Genomic DNA, 23,971 nt, shown 5'->3' with positions numbered 1-23,971 from the left:
GGTTTATGATACAATCAACCAATAAATTAGGACTTAATTAGTCCATCCCTAAGATTTATTGAGTCAAAGTAACAAAGAAGTCCACATTAATATTGAATCATAAGAGCTATTTCACTATCTTCTTTTTAGATTCAATCCACAGATTCTTTGCGAATCCATCTGAATTTTCTTCTCCCATTTCTTTCTTCCGAATCGTTCATCAAATTCCTCAATCTTTTTCTTGATCTCATCCGTTTGTTCATTCAATTCACTGTCACAGATGAGACGAAAGGACTTCTATTTATATTGGAATCCCAATCTAAATTCACAGTAGTAGGACAAATTAGATAAAGTAGTTGTAATTTCATATTCTTAGGAAACTTCTACGGACGCATTAGTCAATTATAGCAGGAAAAACCTTAATCAGTTCCATGAATATTCTGTTCTACTATAAGATAACTAGACATGTTCATATAGTCCTTATAACTAGACATGATCATATATCACGATAAAAGTTTTACGCTCACTATCAAAATGCCTTATAGACCTCTCCTCTTTCCAAGCTTGTGCCCTGCTTTGAAAAGATAAGACACTAAACACAATAGGCTGAGTTTACAATAAAACTAGACCTACATTCATACATTGTTATGGTGATATGGTCAACCTAGCTACAGAGAAACGTGGTGCGTTAGCAATTAGAATACAGTATACACCTACCAATTTGTAAAGATGAAAGTTGAGAACTGAAATCTTCAATGGCAGGTGATTCAGATGGTGTTGTACCAAAGAAATGGATGATATGCCACTCAGTAATAATTTCTTGAATCATCGGAACCAACTCAAGTTGTATTTTGGAAATGTCATCGGGTAACATGCGTATCTGCAAAACCAGGAAGAATTTGAATCATCAGAACCTACATTCTAGATAGTGAAAAGAATTTGATGTCGTATCAACTCACTAAAGCATGAAAAATATTAATCACAAAAAATTCAACTCGCTACCACAATAACAAATGAAAAAAATAAATATCAGAAAGAGTGTCTTTGTGTCAAAATAGTAGACAGGTTGAGGTTACATATGCATTTGGCATCCCGAATGAGGGATGACAGAGACAAGAAGAGGTTGTTCCTAGATGCAAGAAATTCATTTAAAAGCTACCTCCACAAAAGTTTACATAATCTTACATTTTTTTAGGCTTGTTAACAGAATAATACAGAAAATGGAAAAGATGATGATTTAGAGAAAATTTTATTTCTGAAATTGTGAATTGCATAATTTAAATTTGCATTTGTTGTGCTTAATTTAATGTGTCATGCCTGCCACAAAACCAGTCCAGGGGCCAGTCAAATTCTGTTAATTATTACAACATGATTGCAGCAACGGAATCTTGACTTTTAGGCAAGGGCTCCTCAAATATCACGGACAAGTGAGTAAAGAAGCCATTTAAAAATTGCTTAGCAACTTCAATTTAGGACCATTGACAAGCAAAAAGGATAAAGTTAACGGATATGATTTTAAGTAGGGTAGCATAGCATGTTCATCGCAGCACAAATGTGTTAGGTCAATAGGAGATACTTTGGAAAATTTCATACAAAACAAGTTTAATATCGGTAAGACTTGCATTAATCATTTAGACAACGAAATGTACACTTCACAGTGTTTTTGTTTATTTGATAGATTTATTCTGTTCTTATTTTTATTACCTTCCAGATTGTTTTATTCTTATATCTAGTGCATCATTGCGAGTAACCCAAAACTGATCCACAACATCACAACCAAACTCTCCTGAGGATCCCTGAATCCATAAATGACAGCTCAAATTTAACCTTTATTCTACAAAACCTCAAGTTTCCCCATGTAAGGCAAAATATTATAACCTAATTTACATGGTCCACACATACCTAGAATGAAAGCCTACAATTGGACAGTGTATTCATTATGGAATTGTGTATTTTAAGTGAATAGGCAAAATAAGAAACAAGCTATGGTTACATCTACTGCTCAAGATAAATTTTGAACGCAGGCTTGTAAAATGCAGTGAGTGAAGATTCTTGTCGAAGAATTTAAGATTAATCGGCAAGGAATAACAAACTTGAACCACAATAATGAGGCAGCTACTACTATTGTGCATCTCTAGGGATGTCAGTTTAACCCGTCCCTGAGAAAGTTAGTTAGAGCCTTTTCTTTACATTGTTTTTCAAGATAACTTAAGATTTTATTTTTGGAGATAATTTAAAATTTTCACTACAAAGCTAAGTAATTGGATGGATTATGATTGTTAAGCATTTGTTTATAATCATTTAATCAAGTTTGATTTTATTAGTTTTAAACTATATATATATATATATATATATATATAAAAGTATGCATAGTGGGGCGACCTGAACTGCCCCAACTCTAATGCAGGGCGGAACGGGTCAGGCTTGGGAATTGATCTTCCTCTTCGGGGTGGGTATGTTATAGAGGTGCCCTGCCATATTGACATCCCTAGATCATCCTACCGAACATGGCATAACAAAATTATAATGAAGAGGATTGTCAACTCATAAGAAAAAGCTTAAACATTGCACATGCGCTAAGGTAACAGCAAATATCATCTTTTAAGAAAGAATTAAGCAAAAGTTGGACAAGTTTGACTCCCAAGCACCAACTTGTGATGGGGTTCACAAAGCAATTTGTGAAATAGAGACATTTAAATATTTTTGACACAATTATATAAGAAGCAAGAAAGACTTTAAATTTTCATAAAGCCAACCCTTATCCTAGATATTCAAACCACAGATTACAACAATATGTACACCAGAGATAATAGAAGTAAGTCAATTTTTCTTCCTTCAAGGCTTCTACACAGATCAGTTCACAAGACCAAATAACTGTAATCATGAGATAAGCATTGGGATTAAAATACAATCACTGCCCAGATAAGATAAATAAATAAACATATATACATAACTTTTATTTTGTTTCATTGACATTTACTTAACCAAAAACAAAAACTGACCTGTCCACTGACATTCACGAGATAGTTTAGCAGCAGAAGTATGTCCAATGCGGATTCAAACATAACTTTTGCAACTTGCGAAGTAGCCTGGACCGTCAGAGAAGTGTTGATACTAAAGACTACTTCAGAATCAATCTTTTGTATAATTTTGCAAGGTACGAGAAATTTCAAGTAGCTCTCTATCACTTTCAAAACTTTGGCCCACGTGGTAGCTTTATTGCACAAAGCATGAAAAGAAAGAAACATCTCTATAGAGAATTTCCTCAGATTTTTGTGACCTGCCACTTCCTTCTCCCAAGCAATATCCGTTCCCAGATCTGATACATGGAGAGCTGCTAGTGATGAACTATGACCAGTTTCTAAAATCTTCAGTAAGCGAGGAACAACTTCTTCAGACGATACAATTGGTGCACTGAGAAGTGATTCGTAATATATAGCCGAAACAGCTTTGCCCAACTGTTGGCTGATATTACTAAGGCATCGGAGAACTTCAAGAAGAATCTCACATTCAAGGGAATCAACAGAAATACCCAACCCAGAGCTTATAAAATCGCCAAGTTGATCAAAAGAACCTGCAGCATAAGAATACAAAAACTTATTAAAGAACAACTACAAACAACTTTGTCCGAAAATCTATGCTGAGACATGTTGACTTCAAAACTAAGAATCCCCAACATACCGTAGCTAAGAAGCTCGATATCCTCTAAACGGCGGAACAAAGAGATTGATTTTTTTCTGATTAAACCAATAGCTCCAGTAGATGAATCAATGAGCATACCAAATGGTGCATTATTTTTGCACCAATTATGAAAATAGCGGGAACAAAAGGTTTTCCAGCAGTAAAGTACTGACACTGGATTTTCAGAGACACCCTAGTACATAATGTAGAGTCATCAGTTCACGTGAACCCTACCCCAAAACATATAAATAAATCAATAATAAAAACAGAAATTCAAAAGCACCAAAGGGAAAGAAGAGTAACTTAAATAGGTAGAGAAACTGCAGAAGGTAAAGAAAAGAAAACCTCATGCTCTATAAGTGAAAGGATTTCCTTTTTTAACCCATCAACAGTTAAGGAATGAAATTCGGAATCAGTCAAATGCTTATTATAATCTTGAAACGTTGCTCGGAGAACAGCATTATGATGAACCCCAGGAAGTAGCAGCCTACGTAAGAAAATAGAAGATAAAAACAGGACAATTTGATCCTGCAAAAATGTACACGAGTGAAACACTGTAAGCAACACATAAATATCTGAAAACCTTCCTTTTGATAACAGTAATATTGCAGAGAAATAAAACAAACCTAACATAAACAACAAATAAATTGAAATTGCTGCATGGGTAAGCAGCGCTGAGTCAATCTCACGTGCTTTTAAGCAGGATGTAACAATGAAATTGATGTAGCCTATGGACCAAATTGGTAACGTCCATTATCTCTAGTAGCTATCTACACCAAAACATGCAAGGAAAAGGGGGGAAAAGATAATTCTATACATATATAAATAGAAAGAGGGCTTCGTCCAAAAGTGTTTGTACTAAAAGCAACAGATCGTTAGATTATAAGAGTAAAACGTAAAAGAAGCAATCATCATTACAGAGAGAGGGTTTGGTCCAAAAGTTGGGTCTCAACTAAAAGTTAGATAGCATTAAATTAAAACAAATGAAAAGTAAAAGAAGAAATTGTGGTTACTTTCATGGTATTGAGGCTGAAAATCTAAAAATATGGAGCCCGTTATCCATATTATGAGACTTAATCTTACGAAGAGGAAATGCAGGAACAGCAGCCACAAAGCCCTACTCAAAAGTGGTTTGAAGATTAAGAATTAGGGTTTCAGTATAATATGACCGTCAGTTTTTAAATTTATTTTACCCCTCTGAAACAATTTATACAGGTTTCGCTCATTCTGTGTGAACAAAAACAATAAATGGTTATAGGGTTAAGTTAGAAACACATAAACAGCACGTTTATTTTTCATGTCATTCATGTCAACCCAATTACGACCTGGGCATGATTATAGTTGACAAGATCCAAGTCGTATTCTTAGTTGGGAAAAGGCTTTGGTTGTTGTTGTTGTTGTATCCAAGTCATATTCTAGGTTCGTATTCTAATACCATTATCCTCACACAGCCAGTCCCAGGCCTGGAAAAAGGAGAAAGGTTGTGGTAGGTAGCTACGTAAAAAAAAATTCCAGGACCAATATCGTTCTATAAAACAGTTGTCGGACTAGTCCTACTTTATGGGGCAGTATGTTAAGCAGCTAAGAAACAACACAACCATAAAGTAAGTGTGGCAGAAATGTGAAAAGTGAGATAAATGTACAGTAACAGAACTAGAAATGAACACGTTCATGAAATGGTTGAAGTAGTTGGAGATAAAATGAGAAAAAAATAGATTAAGATGATCTATAAATGTGTACAGGAGAGCACTAAGTGCACTAGTTAGGAAGAGTGACATTATCCATATTGAGGGTAATGGGTAGGCTTAGGAAGGAAAGATATGATAACATGTGGATGATTGTGGTGTGACAGAGGCTACGGCCTTAATAGAAAAGAATGGAAAAATATGATTCATGTAACTGACCCAAAAGTATCTGGAAAAAGGTTATATTATGTTTAATTGACCTAAGTTAATCAAATTAAATTTAGAAATTAAGATCTACCCCCATGCTGAAAACCTAAAACAGCCATCTGCCGGTGTTTGAAACAACCCAAACGATACAATAATCCTAAATCAATCAATTGTGCCAATGACATAGAAATTTCCACCAAATAGGCTAACAGGTGAAAGAAGCGTACAACTTCTAAGATTACTATCAGTGCTTTTACACAAGTTCATTAGTCACTAAAAGGCTAGAAAAACTGTCATGTAAAGTACAATCTAGAAGAATAAAAGCACAGATAACATAGCAACAGGTTCACCATACCTTTAGCGATGAAAATATTGAATAAGCAAGCCAAAGAAGATCATCGGAAGAATGTTCAGGACTTTGAAATAACTGGTCAGCAACAAATGCATCCTGCAAAGAATAGCAGTGTGCTACTCCCCTAACATTAAATATGCCGGATTAATAAAGCTCAAAATTATAGCAAAACTATTCAAAAAAATTTATATATGTGATAATATAAACTAATCCAACTACCTTTCCCACTTTGGAGACATTTAAACATGTGCTAATATTTAACCTGACAATATATTTCCTGTCCAAATAAATTTCCTGTATCAATCTCCTCATCTAGGTTTCCTTGGTTAGAAACACAAACTGATACCTCTTCCCAACACACATGATCTCCAGGAACATACAGACATAGCAATCAATGATTAATCAATCTCTTGCTTGAAAATCTTTAAATAGGACTTCCATTCTTTTGGTTCCTATAATAAGAGGAAGTGGTAGCCCCAAAAAACTAGAAAATATACAGTTACTACTGATTCGCACCATGTTTCTACTAACTACAAACTTCTTCCGTCTGTTTGAAGTGCACAAATAATCCATTCGAGACCATTTCGCTGTTCTTACTTTCTTTAAATCATGAACCTATTGTACTTATTCTCTATAGAGATGGAGCGCTACTTTAAATTGATTTGAAAGAGTAAGATATTTTATTTAATTACAATTAAAGATCCATGGTAGTGTCTTCTGGTATGTATTCCAGATCTTTGTATCTCTCTGTATGAAATCTCTTGGGCAGTACTGAAACAATAGAAGAAAAAAAAAAAAAAATTCAAAAACTGTAGGAAAACTACAATGTCCACAATATTAAGTTCTCGTCACTACTTCGGTATAGGACGTCGCAAAGAGTAATTGTGGATGACTTTACTAAGATTTTTAGGTGCTTCACAATGTACTGGGGCTGTTTATCGAATGCGATAAGATGAAACCGGATTAAATAAGGGTATCTCAAGTACAAAAAAATTTAGGTGCACTGCTAAAAAGACTCCTGCTAGTGCATAGGATAGCTTTTCTTTATAAATATGTATCCTCAAACATATCAACAAAGAAGCATTTATAACCAAGTATAGGACTGAAATCCCATAAATAAATATATATATATTTTTTTTGATAAGTAAATATATATATATATATATATATATATACACAAATAAAACGAACAACCATATAAATAACTAAAAACAACGACTTAAGTCAATACTCCTTTTGTGATTCTGGAAAAGAAACGCTGCACAGAGAACATATCTAATAATCCTTTATAATAACTCGTCAAAACATTTATGATTACAAGAGAATATAGACCAGCAAATTTTAGGGGGGAAATGAATAAAATTTGTCTCAAAGCTAAATAGAGAGAAGAGGGGGAAAAAAGGCGAAAGAGAATCACTGATAGTCAAATTTATATGGACTAGTTTAAGAGTTCATTAATCAATGCCAAAATATAATGCATGTATTCAGCTCATCTCAATGAGGCATGGTAGCCTAAAATATAAATTTAGCTTCAAGGTTGATGGACATTAAATTTACATACTATTAATTATTAACTGATAAGTAAAAGGTACTGGAACTTACCCATTAACATTTGTACCGAACAGCTCTTGCATTATGAATCCATCTTCTTTTAGCATCCATATTTTGTTAGAAGTAAGCTTGACATCAATGAGTCCACCCTAACAAAATTGATGGTGTTAGACATCCAACACAGTGTAAAAAAAAAAGGGTCGATCATTCTAAAAGGATAAAGAGGAGAAGCTAATGGATAGAGATATAAGGAGGACATTCTAATGGATTACCTCCTCCAAAGGAATAGTTTGTATTGAAGGCTCCAACAACAAAATGGTCTTATCCCCCAGGCTAAAATGGAGGCTATATATATTGATCTGCTCCGTGATAAATTCCTTCATATTTGGGCCAAAAATATAGTCAGTTCCAAAGATAAAATTGTGAAAACAATAAGAAAATCAGTTCAGGTATCATTTAAACAAAGATCCTGAGGTCTTTTAGGATCAACTGCAGAACATAATTTTGACAAGCTAAAAATGAACATCCTGCATTAACATATTCAGATTTGAAAACTAAAAACAAAACAAGCCAATATATCTATTAAGTGGACAGAAACATTTAAAGCAACTCTCCTAGATAGCAAATGTAAAAACTCTTCTCCATAACAGCTGTAGAAGATTTAATAACCAAACAATTGGAGTACAATGATATACACTGGCTGCTGAAGATGTTTGGACTTTCACAAGTTTGTTTCCTTCTCTGTAAAACGAGAAGTACAAAACAAGAAGGATGAGAAATCCTTCTGAGAAAAGAAAGGCAGAGACAAACTAAGAGCAAGATGAAATCAGGGAAAAGTACACCTATAGAAACCTCGGAAGCCGTCACAATGAGATGCCATAGGAACAGTAGCAGAAGCTTTAAGCTTTGCCAAAAAATTGCACTTTTATTAGCCTTAGCCTATCTAGTAATTCAATTAAGTCACGTCTCTAAGGATGTAGTCAAGATCCAAGAATTCCCTCAGAAGATAACCAAAACACCATGTGCGCAGGGATGTAGATATATACAAAAAACCCACCACCTACAAGCTTCATCCTTCCTTTCCCCCTCCCCTTCTCTCTCTCCATCTCAATCAAGCACTGGCAGAGAGATATCCAATAGATTCCTCTCTCAATGCATGCCTAAAATCCATTAGCATGGGAAAAAAACAACTTTTTTCCCATCAACATCAATAAAGATACCTCCAATCCCAAGCCGACCATGAATATCAAGACAGCAACAATGGTCTCGCTTTAATTATTCCCACCCGGGAGAATTTTCCAAATATATATATGGATGATTTTCTCAGACCGCTAAGAAATCACAAGACAATCCAATCTAACAGAACAGTATTCAAGAGAAACCTTTTGTATGCTGTAACAAAATAAGTGAAGAAAAGCACCATAACCCAAAGCCAACCTTGCAAAAACCCTTGACACAATACATTACAGAATTGCTTTCAATTCAAGGAACCCCGATAGCAGAAAGCCGCATGCTAATGAATTTAAGCTCTACCTCCATACTAAGTCCAACCATCACACAAATTTTCTGACAGAATGAATCTTCACAGTGCAAACCAACTAGTCCTAGCAAAGGTGAAGAGTCACAAGTTATAAGAGACGAGACAACACATAAATGGAAAAATGAATAAAGAGGTGGTGATAACTGTCACTATTTATTTGTTTTGAAAGCAAACAGCTATCGCTCTTTGTTTTCAAAGCAAACACAAATCTGCCTATGAGCTTTATTAAGCCTGGAGCACCTAAAGGGCAAACCCAGTGCATGAGGCTCCCACCATTGCAGGTCTGGGGAGGGCGTACGCAACCTTACCTCCCCTTGCGGAGAGGCTGTTTCCTTGTTAAGCCCGGAGCACCTCATTTCTACTAACCTACTTGTGAACCACTAACCAAGAGCTCAACTTTTGGGAGACCATATACTTCTAAATCAATCTAGCTGAGCAGAAAGGAAAAGGCAAGGTCTCTTCCAAATTGCATTTGGATGAAAGAATATAGGGCTTGCTTTCCAGGCAACCTTAGTTCCCTTCCTAAAGGCTCTCTCCTACACAACAAATATATGTGTGTGTGTGTGTGTGTGTGTGTTGGGAATTTTGTCTCAAATTCCTAGTCTAATTAGATTTCTATTTTAAAGTTATATTTTGTTAGGAAATTTCTAGTTAGAAAAGTTTTAGGCTCCAATGAATTGTAATCCTTGTCCAACAAATAATTGGGTTTAAGACTCTATAAATAGGTACCTAGGTTATGGGTTGAGAATTCTGATATTGAGACAGGTGTAGTCTCATGAGAGAGTTGATTGGGTAAAGATAGTTTATGGGTTGATAGAGTAGGAAAAACACCGGTGGCATTGGTAAAGAGGAAACAGGATCGCGGATTGGTACGTGGTGAAAAGGTGAAGGATTGATAGACTGAGAGCTCTTTCTTGATTCTATGGGTGGTGGTGCATGGGCGTTCTTGGTTGGTGGAGCGATTTATCTGGTTAATTCCATTACCAAACCAGACATCAACGTACTGACTAGCTATGCGGAGGTGCCCTCCATAGCTAGCTTTCTTAGAGGGACTATGGCCTTCCAGGCCACAAAAGTTTGAGGCAATAACAAGTTTGTGATGCCCATAGATGTTCTGGGCCGCACATGCACTACAGTGATGTATTCAACGAATCTATAGCCTTGGCCGATAGGCCTAGTTAATCTTCAAAATTTTCAATGAGAAATTCCTAGTAAGCGCGAGTCATCAGCTCACGTTATCTACGTCCCTACCCTTTGTATACATTGCCAATCGCTCCTACCAAATGAACGGTTCGGTTAAGTGTTAGGATCGCAACAACGTGGCCAGTTCATTGCCGGCAACATCGGGAGGACGGGAGAAGTCCACTGAATCTTACCATTTAGAGGAAGGAGAAGTCGTAACAGGACTTCTGTAGTTGAACCTGCAAATGGATCATTGTCGAACCGTCCCAGCGGAACAACCCGCGAATGTGTTATAACAATAGTGGGATGCTAACACCCTACTATCACGGGAAGTGCATTGTCGATCCTTTCACAAGGAGGCAAGCATTTTCCTAGCAAAATTACGAAACTTCAGCGTGAACTGCGCCAAGGAACACGAATAAAAGAGCGAGCCCACAAAGCCCCGTCCGTGAGTGAGATCTCGAGGTGGCATCTTCTTTTATCGAAACAAAACTACTCTCAAATATCTCGGCTTTCGCATCGATGAAGAAGGTAGTGAACTGCGATACTTGGTATAAATTACAAAATCCCATGAACATTGAGTTTCTGAACACAAGTTGCGCTCGAAGCCATTAAGTCAAGGGCAAGTCCGCCTGGGCGTCTCACATCGCATCGCCCCAAACACGCTCAGTGGCAAGAGTTGGGGGTGGACAATGGCCCCAATTCGCAGTTGGCTCAAAAAATGACTCATTGGCCACGGACGTTACAACAAGTGGTGGTTGAGAAACCCTTAAGCGTCCTGTCATACATGCCAATGTCACCAGCGGGAAGCTACAACGACCTTGATGTGCTGTCACCAACAATGACTTAATTGCGACCCCTGGTTAAGTGGTGTTGTCTACTGAGTTTAAGCAAATCAATAAGCAAAGGAAAAGAAACTTACAAGGATTCCCCTAGTAACGACGAGCGAACTAAGAAGAGCCTAGCTTGAAAATCGAAGGGCCCCATCGTCCGAATTGTAGTTTGGAGAAGCGTCCATAGTGACGGACTGGGCCCAAGTCCCCTGGAAGGGGGCACCCAAGAAGGTGAAAGCCCCGACGTGTCCGGACCTTGTCGCACCACGAGGCGTTGTTTGCGAGCCGGGTTGTTTAGGAATGCAACACCAACCATGCAATACATTTCATCCACGGCTAAAAACGAGTGATAGACCGATAGCAAGCAAGTACTATGAGGGAAAGATGAAAAGGACTTTGAAAAGAGAGTCAGAGTGCTTGAAATTGTTGAAAGGGAAGCGGATGTTGGCCGACGATGCGCTCCGGTCAAATGTGGAGCGGTGACAAGCCGGTCCACCGATTGACTCGATCGTGGACTGTTGCATTTTTCTTTTCAGTGTTTCTTTTTCCCGACATGTACACAGTGTTGGACCTGTTGGTACTCTACTGTTGTAATATCTCTATCGAATTATAGTGAAATATCTTCTCATCCATGAATGTACCCCAGTTTGTGCCGAAACACATTATATCTTGTGTTTATGTGTGATTGATATATTTTCTTTCATTCGATCCCGAGAAATTGGTATCAAAGCCAAAGGTGAAAAAGATCCTAAAAACACAAGGAGTCTCAATGCGTGTTGTGAAAGGTTTCACAATCAATTAACTAGTTTACATGGCATAGAGCTTAAGTAGTTAAGGTGGAGCCTTGGAGGTTTAACTGATCGCGCAGCGTACAGTATGGACAATTAGAGTTTTGCAATAGCATCGAGACATCTTGGCATACAATCCGAAAAGTAAGGAGCCTTAGATTAAAGTCCGTAAATCAAACCAGGTCATAATGGTCCATGGGTGGAAGTTCCTAAAAAGTGTTTTGGTTTGTGTGCAATATTGAAGTTGCAATGACTTGTCCTGATCAATGTCGTGGGAAGCAATGATTCGCTGGATAAAATTTGAGCCTATTGGGAATTTTGTCTCAAATACCTAGTCTAGCCAGGTTTATATTTTAAAGTTGTATTTTGTTAGGAAATTTCTTGTTAGAAAAGTTTTGGGCTCCAAGGAATTGTAATCGTTGTCAACAAGAAATTAGGTTTAAAACTATATAAATAGGTACCTAAGTTATGGGTGGGTACTTATGAGATGGAGAGACTACAGGGAGTTGATTGGGTAGAGATAATTTATGGGTTGCTAGAGTAGAAAAAACATCGGTGACACTGGTAAAGAGGAGGCAAGCTCGTGGAGTGGTACTTGGTGAAAAGACATGTGCATGATATTGTACTCTACTGTTGTAACATCTATATGGAATTATAGTGAAATCTCTTCTCATCCATGGATAGGCTGCAAATGAACCGAGCCAAGCCAAGTTGTGTTGTTCGGGTTCGGCTCGTCATCTCCAAGGAAGTGTTCGAGCTCGACTCGGGCTCGGGTGAGCTGAGCTAAGCCAGGCTCGAGCTCAGCTCAGCTTGGAAGAGTTTCGACAAGCTCAGGTGAGCTCAGCTAAGCCAAGCGCGAGCTCAGCTCAGTAGAGTTTCGACAAGCTCAGGCTCAGCTTGGCTCGCGATCGGTTATATACCAACAACGATCACCAATTCAAGAAATCATCGTGATCTCTTCCATTAAATCCAATCTCCATCTCCAACAAGAAAGAAATTCATCTAATCTCCATCTCTGACAAGAAAGGAAAACAATACTGAGCAAATTTTCAAGATGAAATCAAACCTTACAAGGCTATGTCGACTTGATCTACATATCTATTACACTGCTTAACCTTAAGATCCATTCGAGAGAGAGAGAGAGAGAGTTATGTCGCGCCCCAAAAGGAGTTGGGACAGCCTCGATTAACACACACCCCCAAAAAAAAATATCAGAACGAGGGAAAAAATTTACTGGGCTGGATTGGCAAAGTTGCAAATGAAAGAGTAAAGAGAGCATGGATGAAAATGCATATAATATATTTTGCACATCAAAAGATAATTTAAAGATCAAATGCTTGTTTCAATGACACGTACCGAAGTCTGTTTATATAGGACTGCAAAATGAATTGTACTGGTGCTATTGTCTGCTTCCCTGACCCATAACCTTTCCAATGTCACTCCTGAAAGCAAAACATTGAGATCAGAAAAAACAAGAGCAAAAAATCAGCAAATACTATTTCACTACCCAATTCTACGATTCTCAAAAAGATGAAGTACAGTCTTATTAATAAAATCACAACTATCCCTTAACAAGCAAATGGGTAGTTCACCAATCTTCCAAATTATGAGCAAATACATCCGAATGACCTTCAAACTTCCACGAATGACTTATTTAACCAGCCAATTATAAAAAATATTTACTGATAATTCTAGGAATTCAACATAATTTTGAGCTCAATAAGGGCAATATGAAGATCATAGTAGAAATTGCAAACAATGTAGGAATTAGATAAAAGATCATAGAAATTGCCTGCCAATGTTGCAACACTAATGGTTTGACTGAAAATTCTGCTACGACTTAAAAGGTCCCAGACTCGTAAGATCCCATCAGAATGAAGCACAAAAAGAAGCCTTTTCCCATACACATCAGATATAACCAAATCCTGCACAGCAGCTACAGTCCTATTCCTGGATGATGTTTTAAAGAAAATATGTATATAATCACAATGAATAAGAAAAATGTATACAGCTTCCGAAAATCATTAAAAATATTTGAGCATATCTGACAAAACTGGAAACAGGACATCCAATTCTGTTTAACCTCCTCAATATAAGGGATTAAGAACAAAATTTCAAGGCAATTGAAGATGTAAAGGCAACACAAAAGTCTTAAGGTTAAAGGCATGTTTCTATGACAGGATGTTCAATCATTGTATAAAGAAGTCTCGAGGGAGAAATCAACAAATCCTACAGTTGAAGAATGAAATAATAGATAAAGCTGGAATCAGGTATCCACAAATTTAATCATGTTCAGTCTCCAGTAAGATTAAGTTGTCCCTTCTAAACATTCAAATTCAAGATTGTTAGGTCAATAGATGTATTAGGTAAGCTAATTTCATTCAAACAAGTTGGTACTTTTTGATTTCGTATTTTTTATTTTTTTTCAAAAGTTAGTGGCAAATTTCGTTCAAACAGGAGTCTGTACTTTTGATTTCGTGATTGTTTTTTATTTTTCCAAAAGTAAGTTAGTTGATTTGCCATAATCCAAGGGAAATTTGAGGATTTCAAAGATTCAACAAGGATATGAAGATAAATTCAAATCCCAAATATGCACTCACCAATTTAGGGTTTCATATTCATGCATTCTAATCATTATTCATATCTTAGGTTCATCAAACATGTTTTGATTCCAGGGAGTTATTAAATGCATAATAAGGTTGTTTCTAAATTGGAAAAGTATTCCGAGTGCAGGGAGTTTGAGCGATCGAAACATCAATCAAAACTCACCGGACAAAGATATAAAACCCAAGTCAGTTTCAGCATAAAGGACTACATGAAAGGCCTATGTTTTTAGAGAAACACACGAAGCATACTCTAGCATTAAAAAGCATACCCCCACACACATAGAGTGCAATCAAGAAATCAAATTGCTCGAGCTTTTTGTTTCTTTCATTCATCATCAAGCATTAAGATGGCAAGTGTTATTGAGTATTCAATCATCTATAATCCAAATGCATCAAGGAGTTCAACACATTACAACTCACACAGCCTAAAAGTGTGGATGACTAGTAGACGAGATCAATGAATCGCAAGAAGAGCAGATTCGTAGATCAAAAGCAACAGTGTTCGAGGAGCAACAACTGGCGTGAGTCCAAATGAGAGGTAACGTAAGTGATTCTAGGGTTTAGAATCTGACACCTAGTGTTATAATACCTTTCTTCTGGGTTTAATCTGCATGGACTAGGTCCTCTTTTAACCCCCAATGAGGTTTTCCAGGTAAAAGTTGGTGTTCTGTGTTGTATTCTTGTTATGTTTCTGCATTATACTAATTTTTACTTGATTGTCAATTCAAGTTAAATTTACAGTTTATTCAAAATTAGTTGAACTTTGAATTTCTGTGGTAAGTAGTTAATTTAGTTTCAAGACAATCGCTCCCCCTCTAGCTCTGGTCATGGGTTTCGTGTACTCTGACATATCAGAGCTTAGGGTAAAGGTATCTCTGCCCATTTATCCACATATTATATCATCTTCTAACTCACCAAAAATTATGTGTTGTTCTAAAGTTTAGAAGAGCAAATGCAACTATGCTTGCAAAGTATATACATAAGAAGCATGCTAGCATATTATTAAAACTTGGAAGTAAATTAATTTATATTCCAATTACTTTGACATAAAGTAGCTCCTAGAAATTTTTCTTCAAAAATATCCCTTTCTTGAAACTGCATTAATCTCAGAATAATCTATTATGAACCTTGGGTGAGTATATCTTCTCTTATGTAGTTTAGGAAATAGTTTGTCGTGGACTCATGCCTAAAGTCAGATTTTTTTTCCTCAAAGGAAAATATTTCCCCAAAGGATTTTCTGTCCTAAGCGAAGATGCCTCAAAAAAAAGGAAAAACAGGATATATTTCTGCTACTTGCCTTGTGTTCAACAGTGTTTATCCTCTCTATACTATTTTGGGGCCACAAAGACCTCTTCAGTAAAGAGATCCCCATGTCTCCATTTTCAGTTCATCAAAAGACACAATGTTTAAGCATTGTGTTTAAGACACAATGTTCAACATATGAGACCGTGTAGAAAGCACATTAGGACAGCGTTCTAACATGCACAAAAGATGTCTGTAACAAAATGTAACAAGCGTGTTGTTGAGATACAATGACACAGAATTTAGCAGGAAACCAATGTCTCTAAATCTTTTATTTAGCAAATTATAATAAAACCAATGATTTCAAAATGCATAAATCATTGCATGCACTGTCCCATCTAAAACAGTGGAACTCTGAACCTTTTATAGTTTTTATCCAACCTTCCTAAAACAACTTTAATCAGATGTGAACTAAGAAAAATTATGTTTGAGACTATATTGTCTGACACAAAATAATATTCCAAAACAAGAATTGGTACCACGACACGAAACCCCACAAGCGACCAAGGCCTGCATCTTCCCGCAGCTCATGCACAAAGCCTACAAATAAAAGAAACAATAAGAGACAAAGGTGAAACGTTAAGACTTGAGAATGATGTTCCAAGTACAAATTTCCATGACTGTTTAAAAGATCCAGAATATTGGGAAAACATAACAGTGTAAAAGGACAAATTTCACTCAGATCAAAACAAACACAGTTTTGTAATAATAGATGGTTAAATAACCAATTTTATGGCCTTTCAAACCAGAAAGTTTATACCCCTAAACTCAGATGCAATTACATGAACAAGAAAACTCAAAACTTTATGTAAAATTGCATGATTTGGGGGGAAAAGGGGGTAGAAGAAATAGATAGACAAAAGGAGAGTAAATATGTAATCAGCTGCACTTACATTTAAAAACTCAAATGTGCAACATTGCCACATACCTGGAAGGCTAGGGTCAAGTACGCCCAGTTGAAAGCAACCAACGGACCCATCATTTCTCCCAATTACAAGACAACCCGAAATTGCTGCAACAGCTGTTATTCCTCCATAATGAGGATAACTTTGGATATTCAACTCTATGATCTCATTTGGTGGGAAAACAGAGCAAGATGCATAATTATAAAAGTTTTTGAGTCTAATAAGATAAGCAACTCCAGAGACAGTTAATGCATAAAGCAAGTATGGATTCCCAGAAGCACATTTGATCTGAAAATAAGAGAAAAGGTTAGAAGTTTGAAAGTAATACATGATATTGTTGACTCCACCAAAAATCAAAAAACGGAGACCAGACAAACCTCATCTTTGCAGAAAAAAGCAAATGGACACAGTGCATCCGGAAATACTATTCGCAATCCAACGCTAGGAAATTCTTTACAATCACAGATTTCCACTATTTCTAGTGCATTTGGCTGATCCTTGTGAACTCTCCTGTTGCAAAGGAGTCAATGATGGTCATTTTACAATTTGAGGTGGCGAAGAAGATAAAGAGACAAAAACCAATACCTAGACATCACAACCAATGGAAGCACTCAAGCCATGTTTCAATAATAGGATCGTGTGTTTTGTGGGCATGATAAAATAGGGAAGACAGGGTCCAACGATAGAGGGGAAGGTGACACCGTTAATTAAAGAGGGAAAATTCTGAAAAGCAGGTGTACAATTTATAGCAGAAGATGGTGGTTGACAAAGGGGAAGGTCTAAATTAGGACTTCATCACCTCCAACAAACTGCTTCTCATCTTCATATATCTTGAGAACCAACTTGTTAGAAAGAATGAAGCCGACAGAAAGGAACCCCGAAAATGACAGATACGACAGATGATTTACATAGAGTTAATATCTATAAAGAGAAGGAGATGCCTGGTATGTGTTGATGCATGCAAACAAGGAAGCAATGCGGAGCACTTCTTCTTCCTTTTTTTCCTAGTTGGTACTCACCCCCCCCCCCCCCCCTCCTCTCTCTCCCTCTCCAAGGAATTGTTTGCACCGAGAAGGAATCGATCCTGAGACCTCATGCTGCATGAGGCACCAGGGCCCAAGTCTTTTCCAACTAGTCCAACCCCTTGGATACTTGAAAGTACAAAAGATGCAACTGCAGTTGAGAAACAATTTTTTTGCTTTTAACACTTAACTCTAAGACTGAAAATTCTCTTTCAGATTCACAAACTTTACGATGATTTTTCTCTTTCCTACTAGTCCAAAAGGTCAATTTTATCGCCAAATTGTCGAAACACATTTTTAAAATATTTAAATCTAAAATAAGCACCCAAAAATAAATATATGATCAAGACAACTTAGGGTCTGTTTGGCAACCACTTTTGTGTTTTTTGTTGCAGGTAGTACATCGTAGTGAAGCAAAACACTGAAACGCGTTTAGTAACTTTTGTACGATTTGATTAGTACCGCGTTTGTTGCCGAAAAGTGGCCCAAATCATAATTCACCAAATTGGCGTTTCCTAATGTTTTCGCACTGTGGAGGTAAATATGAGCACCCGCCCCCCACAAAAATATATATATATATATATTCTAAATGGCATTTTTATAACTAGCCATTTTGTTTTTCAATCTTGCAACACTTTTTTACCACATGTTTTTGCTTCCAAAAATCTTGCAACAAATTTTAAATTACCAAACATGCTTTCAATATCTATTGAACACACTCAACAGCAAAAAACGTTGTTTCTGTTTCAGATGAAAACAGAAACGGAAACGATTGTCAAAGAGGTCCTTAATGCTCCAATTGATCAACTTTTCAAATATTCTCTCCTTTCTATCACCTAGAAAATTTCAATCTGATTTTATAGGGGCCATTTGGCAATCATTTCTACCCTATGGATCTAGTGAGAAACATAAACAAGTGGCAAAAAACAATTTGGTAACTTTTCAAATATTCGCTTCTACTTGTTTATGCCACTGTAGCAGGAATTTAAAAAATTAAATGCAAGACTGTGTAAATACCATGTTTTCTTACAATTTTTTACCAAACATGTTTCTGCACAACAAAAACATTGTTTCTGCTCAATAAGAAATCGAAAATGAAAAATGGAAGTGATTGCCAAATGACCCCATAATGAATTCAACATGAATTTTCTATTTAAATCCAAATTGGACTAACCTTACACAATAAAAATAAAAGATGAAATTAGCAACATATCTCTATGGAAAATTTAAAAAAAGGAAATGAGTAACAATGTAAGGCTCATTTCGGGTTGTGTTGTCTTGTTGCGAAACGCCTCCTACAGTAAAATTGGCAACAAGAACAACATTTAAGTGGATTGTCTTTTGCTTTAATTCAACACAAAACAAAGCACGTGTGTAAATTTGGAACCAAGAAAATGGTTGTTTCGCTTTTTTTACATTGAAGAAGGACACTTGGCTTCAATACTGCGCACTTTACAATGCCTTATTAAAAGGATCATGCCCAACAGATACATCTCTTGCCACACACACACGCTCTCTGTCTCTCTCTATACATTTCATTAGTCCACCTCCGATAACTAGTGACTGTGACTAGCAACAACCAGAAGTACAGATCAATGAGATCTCTATCTTCCCTTCTCCATCAACAGCTTCTCAATTCCTCTCTCTCTCTCTCTCTCTACAAGTTATTTTATCCCTATTTTCGCTCTGTCTCTCTATCGGTCGGTCTCTCTCTTTCTAGAAGAGTACTCTACACCTCAAGCTTTACCAACATCTCTTTCTTTCTATCCGACTGGGAACAGCACTCTTCCATACTCTAGCCCCTAACTGGCTTTCAAATAAGAGATTACACGCACTCAGCTAGCTCTTAAGAAAGTCTTTAGTTTAGTCGTTCTTACTTCCTTTATTTGGTAAGAAAGGAAGCTAATTAGCCCTAGTCCCAATAATCGGACAAAGAAATCTCACACGGCACTTTTCTGAAGCAGATGCAGGACCGATACTGTGCAAAAAATTACCAAACATACTTTCGCCATTTATTTCTATTTTTCACCAATTTGGCAACAAAAAACACAAAACAGAATGACACCAATCCACATCCATTGCCCAAATATAGGTCATCCATCAGGGAATTCAAGCCAAGAAAATAAATATAAAATAAAGGGTGGAAAAAAAAGAGAAGGGAAGGAAACTTAGCATAGTAGTAGATGATGTCAGTGCTAAATTGATGTGATCAGCTTCAAATAATATATGATTAAATTTCACAACCTAACATCAATTTAACGAAAGAAAAGTCATCACTCATCATAACCTAATCGGCTAATATGTAAGAGAACAGGGCTGCTCAAATGGTCAGTCCTCAGGGTTAATACCTTAAAGTTTTAAGTCTTAGTTCTGGTTAGTGATTTGCGGGTAATTGCAGTAGTGATTTGTTCTCGGGTTTACGTTGGGTTGAAACAGTTCATTGTGGTGCAAATTGTGATTATCACAATGAGACCTACATTTCTATCAAATCCAAACAAAAAACCCAGTCAGGTCATATTGGGTTATGCCTATAATACAGAAGTGGAATATCATATTGAACTGTGATTGTTACTACCAAATAGTTTGCATAATTTGGTGAAAGCAAACTAATGCAGAAATCAAAGAACTCAAAACACAATTCCATTCCATAAATGCGCCTGTACATATATATATATATATATATATATATATATATATATATATATGAGAGATAGAGTAAGATATAGTACCAAATGAGATAGGTAGGAGGGTTTCCGATAACGGAGCAGGAGGCGGCGTCTTGGGTGGGAGGGGCGAAGAACGGCGGCGGCAAAGCAGGAGTAGGATCAGCGGCGGTGGGTGATGGCAAAAGAGGAGTGGAAGGGACGCAGACTTCGAGCCACTTGACGGAGTCGCTGCCGATGATGGGGACTTCCGTCCCATCCAATTTACTTCCCATTCGCTTTGATACCAAAATTGGAAGACCTACTTCACACACCACACTCAATTATTGAGTGCAAAGATTACTCTTCTGTCTCTCTCTCTCCACTCTCTCTCTCTCTCTATATATATATTGTGATGGACAGGAGAGAAGGCTGTCAGAGGCCCTTCGCAGTGGGGAGGGAGATTTGGGAGTTCTTGAAAAGGGGTTTAGCGGCTCTTGGCGCTAGGAGGTTTTTGCTTTACTCATTCTACTGTGGGACTCGATATATTTTTTTTTTACTCATTTTACTCGATATATTTCTTCCCAAACGGGTCCTGTGTTCGCGTCAAATTAAAGCTTCATTAGTGGGTGCAATTTGGGTGGGTCAGGCGCAACTCGACCCCATTTTCACCAAAATTTTGCGATAATTTTTGTTGGGCCTGGGCCTGGGCCTGGGCCTGATTTTTTTAATTCGAATTTGACTTTTATATATTTATAATAATCTTAAACATATATTATTTGCGCTTATAATCATAATCAACTTCATTTTTTTCAATATTTTTCTCCTGAAACCTTGATTTATTGTATATTAATCAGCCAAAAAATAATATGTTCAACCATGTTTAATATAAAGTGATTTAGTTTAGTCCTTCGAATTTTTTTATGTGTGCCTTCAGCTTGGAAAGGTTGCATTGGAGGTCATGTTGGGTTAGGCTTGAATCGAAGGTTTTATATATAGGGTTGAATTTCCAATATGTTCGAGTTGCAATCCTAAGTATAATACACTGACCTCTATTGTTAAAAATAATCAATTAAACACACCAATCATTTTGCTTTATGCTTCGTTTGATAGAATGGAATAAATTTAAGTGGAAAGGAGAGATGAATAAAATATTCTTAGAGAAAAAGATTGTATTATTTCTTTTTTTTTTGTTTGGTTGGACGGAAGAAAATAAAATAGGGAATATAATATTTTGTTTGTTAAGAGTGAAGAAAAGACAAAGTGTTACAATTATTTGGAAAGTTTTTTAATTTATAAACATTTATAATAGTCTTGTGTTTCTTTTTTCATGCCTTATGCCCATATTTGGATGAATAAATTTTGTGAGGAATAAAGAATGACTCATCCATCATCTTTTTTCTTTATCCTTGCCTTCTCTATACCAAACCAATGAAATTTGTTGATTCCTTCTTATCTTTCCACCTTTTTTTCTTCCTTCTTACCAAACGGAGCACTAATATAACCATTGTTGCAAAGCTTGAAGCTTGAAGAAGGTGAATTCGAGCAGATTTTACAATTCTTGGAGATGGTGTATTCCACATCCAAATAACTAAACACCTTCTTAGGGAATTGATGTAAACATATCCAAAATAACATGGTTTAATTGTATTTGCTTTTGGAAAATTTTCTGCATATGTATATAAATGGATAACTTTGAGAATTGTTTTGGTAGTACCAATTGCAATTGGTTTTAACGTTCAACACATGATCTTAGTGAAATCATTGTCTTGTCTTAAAAATTGGTTTTGTTTTGGTTGAATTCATGTCATTCTTATTTTATGTGATTATGGGAATGATAGTTATGCAGTAGTGTTCATGGTTTATATTTATATTAGCAAGTCATTTGATAGTTCATGATTAAGAAAGATGGGTTGATCTACACCTTAGATTAGTGTAGTTAGGTAGACAATTTTAGCTACATGATTCACAATTATACATAGAGTGAGTTTTTCCAAATTGAATATAATTGGCCGTTGTTACAAGGTTAGTGGTTAAGTCAATTCTCTAGACCTTCTCCACTAAACTTAGTTTACTTTTAGGCTTCGTTTGGATACACAGGAGAGAAAAGAAAGGGAATGATTATATGAGAAAAGAAAAGAAAAGAAAGGAAAGGAAGGGATAGAGATAATAATATTCATGTTTGGATGGATAGGAAAGAAAAGAAAGGAATGGGTAATATTTTTGTTTGGATGAATGGAAAAGAAAAGAAAGAAAATAATAATTTACCATCTTACCCCTTTTTCTCTTTTCCTTTGTAAACCCTAATTTCATCTTACCTAGGGCAAATCATTTCAACCTCCCCCAATAGCCTCCATCTCTATTCTCGTTCTCAGCCCCTCTCTCTCTCTCTCTCTCTCTCTCTCTAAATGGATGTTCAATCTTCCAAATGTGTTTTTCTATTATTATTATTATTAGATATATATCACAAGATATTAAAAGAAAATTCGTTAACTCAAGCCCTATATCAGAAGAAGAAAATTCAGAAGTCACAACACTCCTACTTGAACCAATCGAAATTCAAAAGATAGAGAGAGAGAGAGTAGAAACAATGGAAATATCTCACGTCAATTCATGGAGCTCCGAAGCGAATTGGACAATTACTCATGGCTCTCTGGATTCTTCTATCACCTTCGACTCTTCAGATTCTCCGATCGACTCCGAAACCACCGTCAATTCCACGCTCAAATCTCCCCTTATCTTGAAGCCTTCGTCGCCCGATTGTGGCCCTTGCAAGATCAAGATTGAGTTTAGTTCCATTCATCGCTGTTTCAATTCAGTATTGAATATATGTGTTGAATTTCAGGTGTTTTTATATTTTTTCAACGATTGATTGAAATGATACATATATATATATATATATATATATATATATATATATATATATATATATTCACTTCGGTCGCCGTTCCAGTTCAGTCGCCGTTCTTAAGCTTCAGCCGGCCCCTTTCTCTCAACTCTCCTCAAGCTCTCTCTCTCAAGGCTATTTTTGTCAGTAGAACCATTTCTCTCCAAATCCCTCCAAATCCAGTCAATTTTGGAGGGATTTGGTTTCACACTGTTGAAGGGATTTGGAGGGATAGCCTATCCCTCCAAATCTTTTCCAATCATTTCTTTTCTTCTCAATTCTCTCCACCCAAACACACTAAACTCTATCCTTCCCTTTCTTTTCTCTCCAATTCTCTCAATCCAAACGAGGCCTTAGTCTTTAATTTCATTGCAATTAAAATAGTATCACAAAACAAAACTCTTTTCTTCTTAATTAAGACGGAAATAATCTTAATAACTTAGCAATTTAATCAACACAGTACCTAAGATTCGACACCCACAATTTGTTGAGTGGTCTTATTATTGACACATCATCTTGATATCACAATATTTAGTGTTTACTTCATTTCGCAAAATGACTAGTAAGGAAAGTGCACATATATTTATCAATAACGAGCAGACATTATTGTGAATTTTTATTCTCTCTTAATTTCATATACCGAGTAATAGATGTTATACCTGCGTATTGTAAATGTAAATACAACAATGATATATATTGGAGTAAGAATTATAGCAATATTTATGTTTTTATCTGACAAGATTTAAACTTTTAAATTAGGCTAAAAATGTCAAAATTAAAATTTTATTTGAGTTTTCAATGGTCCTGCT

At 36.3% G+C, this 23,971-nt stretch overlaps 1 protein-coding gene across 2 annotated transcripts in view; it reads right to left on the bottom strand.

Moving 5' to 3' along the window:
- The window catches only part of LOC132294485 (nuclear pore complex protein NUP160), a 48,642-nt gene extending 27,830 nt beyond the window's left edge, over positions 1-20,812 (bottom strand). The window contains exons 1-13 of one of the 2 annotated variants that reach the window (XM_059792361.1): positions 20,363-20,812; positions 16,989-17,121; positions 16,635-16,899; positions 16,186-16,246; positions 13,591-13,748; positions 13,155-13,240; positions 7,728-7,832; positions 7,507-7,604; positions 5,908-6,028; positions 4,006-4,188; positions 3,661-3,853; positions 2,982-3,553; positions 697-859 (exon numbers count right to left, since the gene is read on the bottom strand). In XM_059792361.1, the coding sequence (XP_059648344.1) occupies positions 697-859; positions 2,982-3,553; positions 3,661-3,853; positions 4,006-4,188; positions 5,908-6,028; positions 7,507-7,604; positions 7,728-7,832; positions 13,155-13,240; positions 13,591-13,748; positions 16,186-16,246; positions 16,635-16,899; positions 16,989-17,121; positions 20,363-20,571 (2,347 nt within the window). In that variant the 5' untranslated portion in view covers positions 20,572-20,812. The remainder of the gene's footprint in view (positions 1-696; positions 860-2,981; positions 3,554-3,660; positions 3,854-4,005; positions 4,189-5,907; positions 6,029-7,506; positions 7,605-7,727; positions 7,833-13,154; positions 13,241-13,590; positions 13,749-16,185; positions 16,247-16,634; positions 16,900-16,988; positions 17,122-20,362) is intronic. The other variant, XM_059792360.1, reaches the window with a different exon arrangement.
- Positions 20,813-23,971: the final 3,159 nt, after the last annotated feature.

Source organism: Cornus florida, unplaced genomic scaffold (assembly GCF_030987335.1).
Source record: "Cornus florida cultivar Cherokee Brave unplaced genomic scaffold, ASM3098733v1 CherokeeBrave_3.0.0_Hap2_Chr02, whole genome shotgun sequence".
NCBI classification, from domain to species: Eukaryota; Viridiplantae; Streptophyta; class Magnoliopsida; order Cornales; family Cornaceae; genus Cornus; species Cornus florida.
Note: the sequence above shows the minus strand (reverse complement) of the source record. Positions and strands in the feature narration are given on the sequence as shown.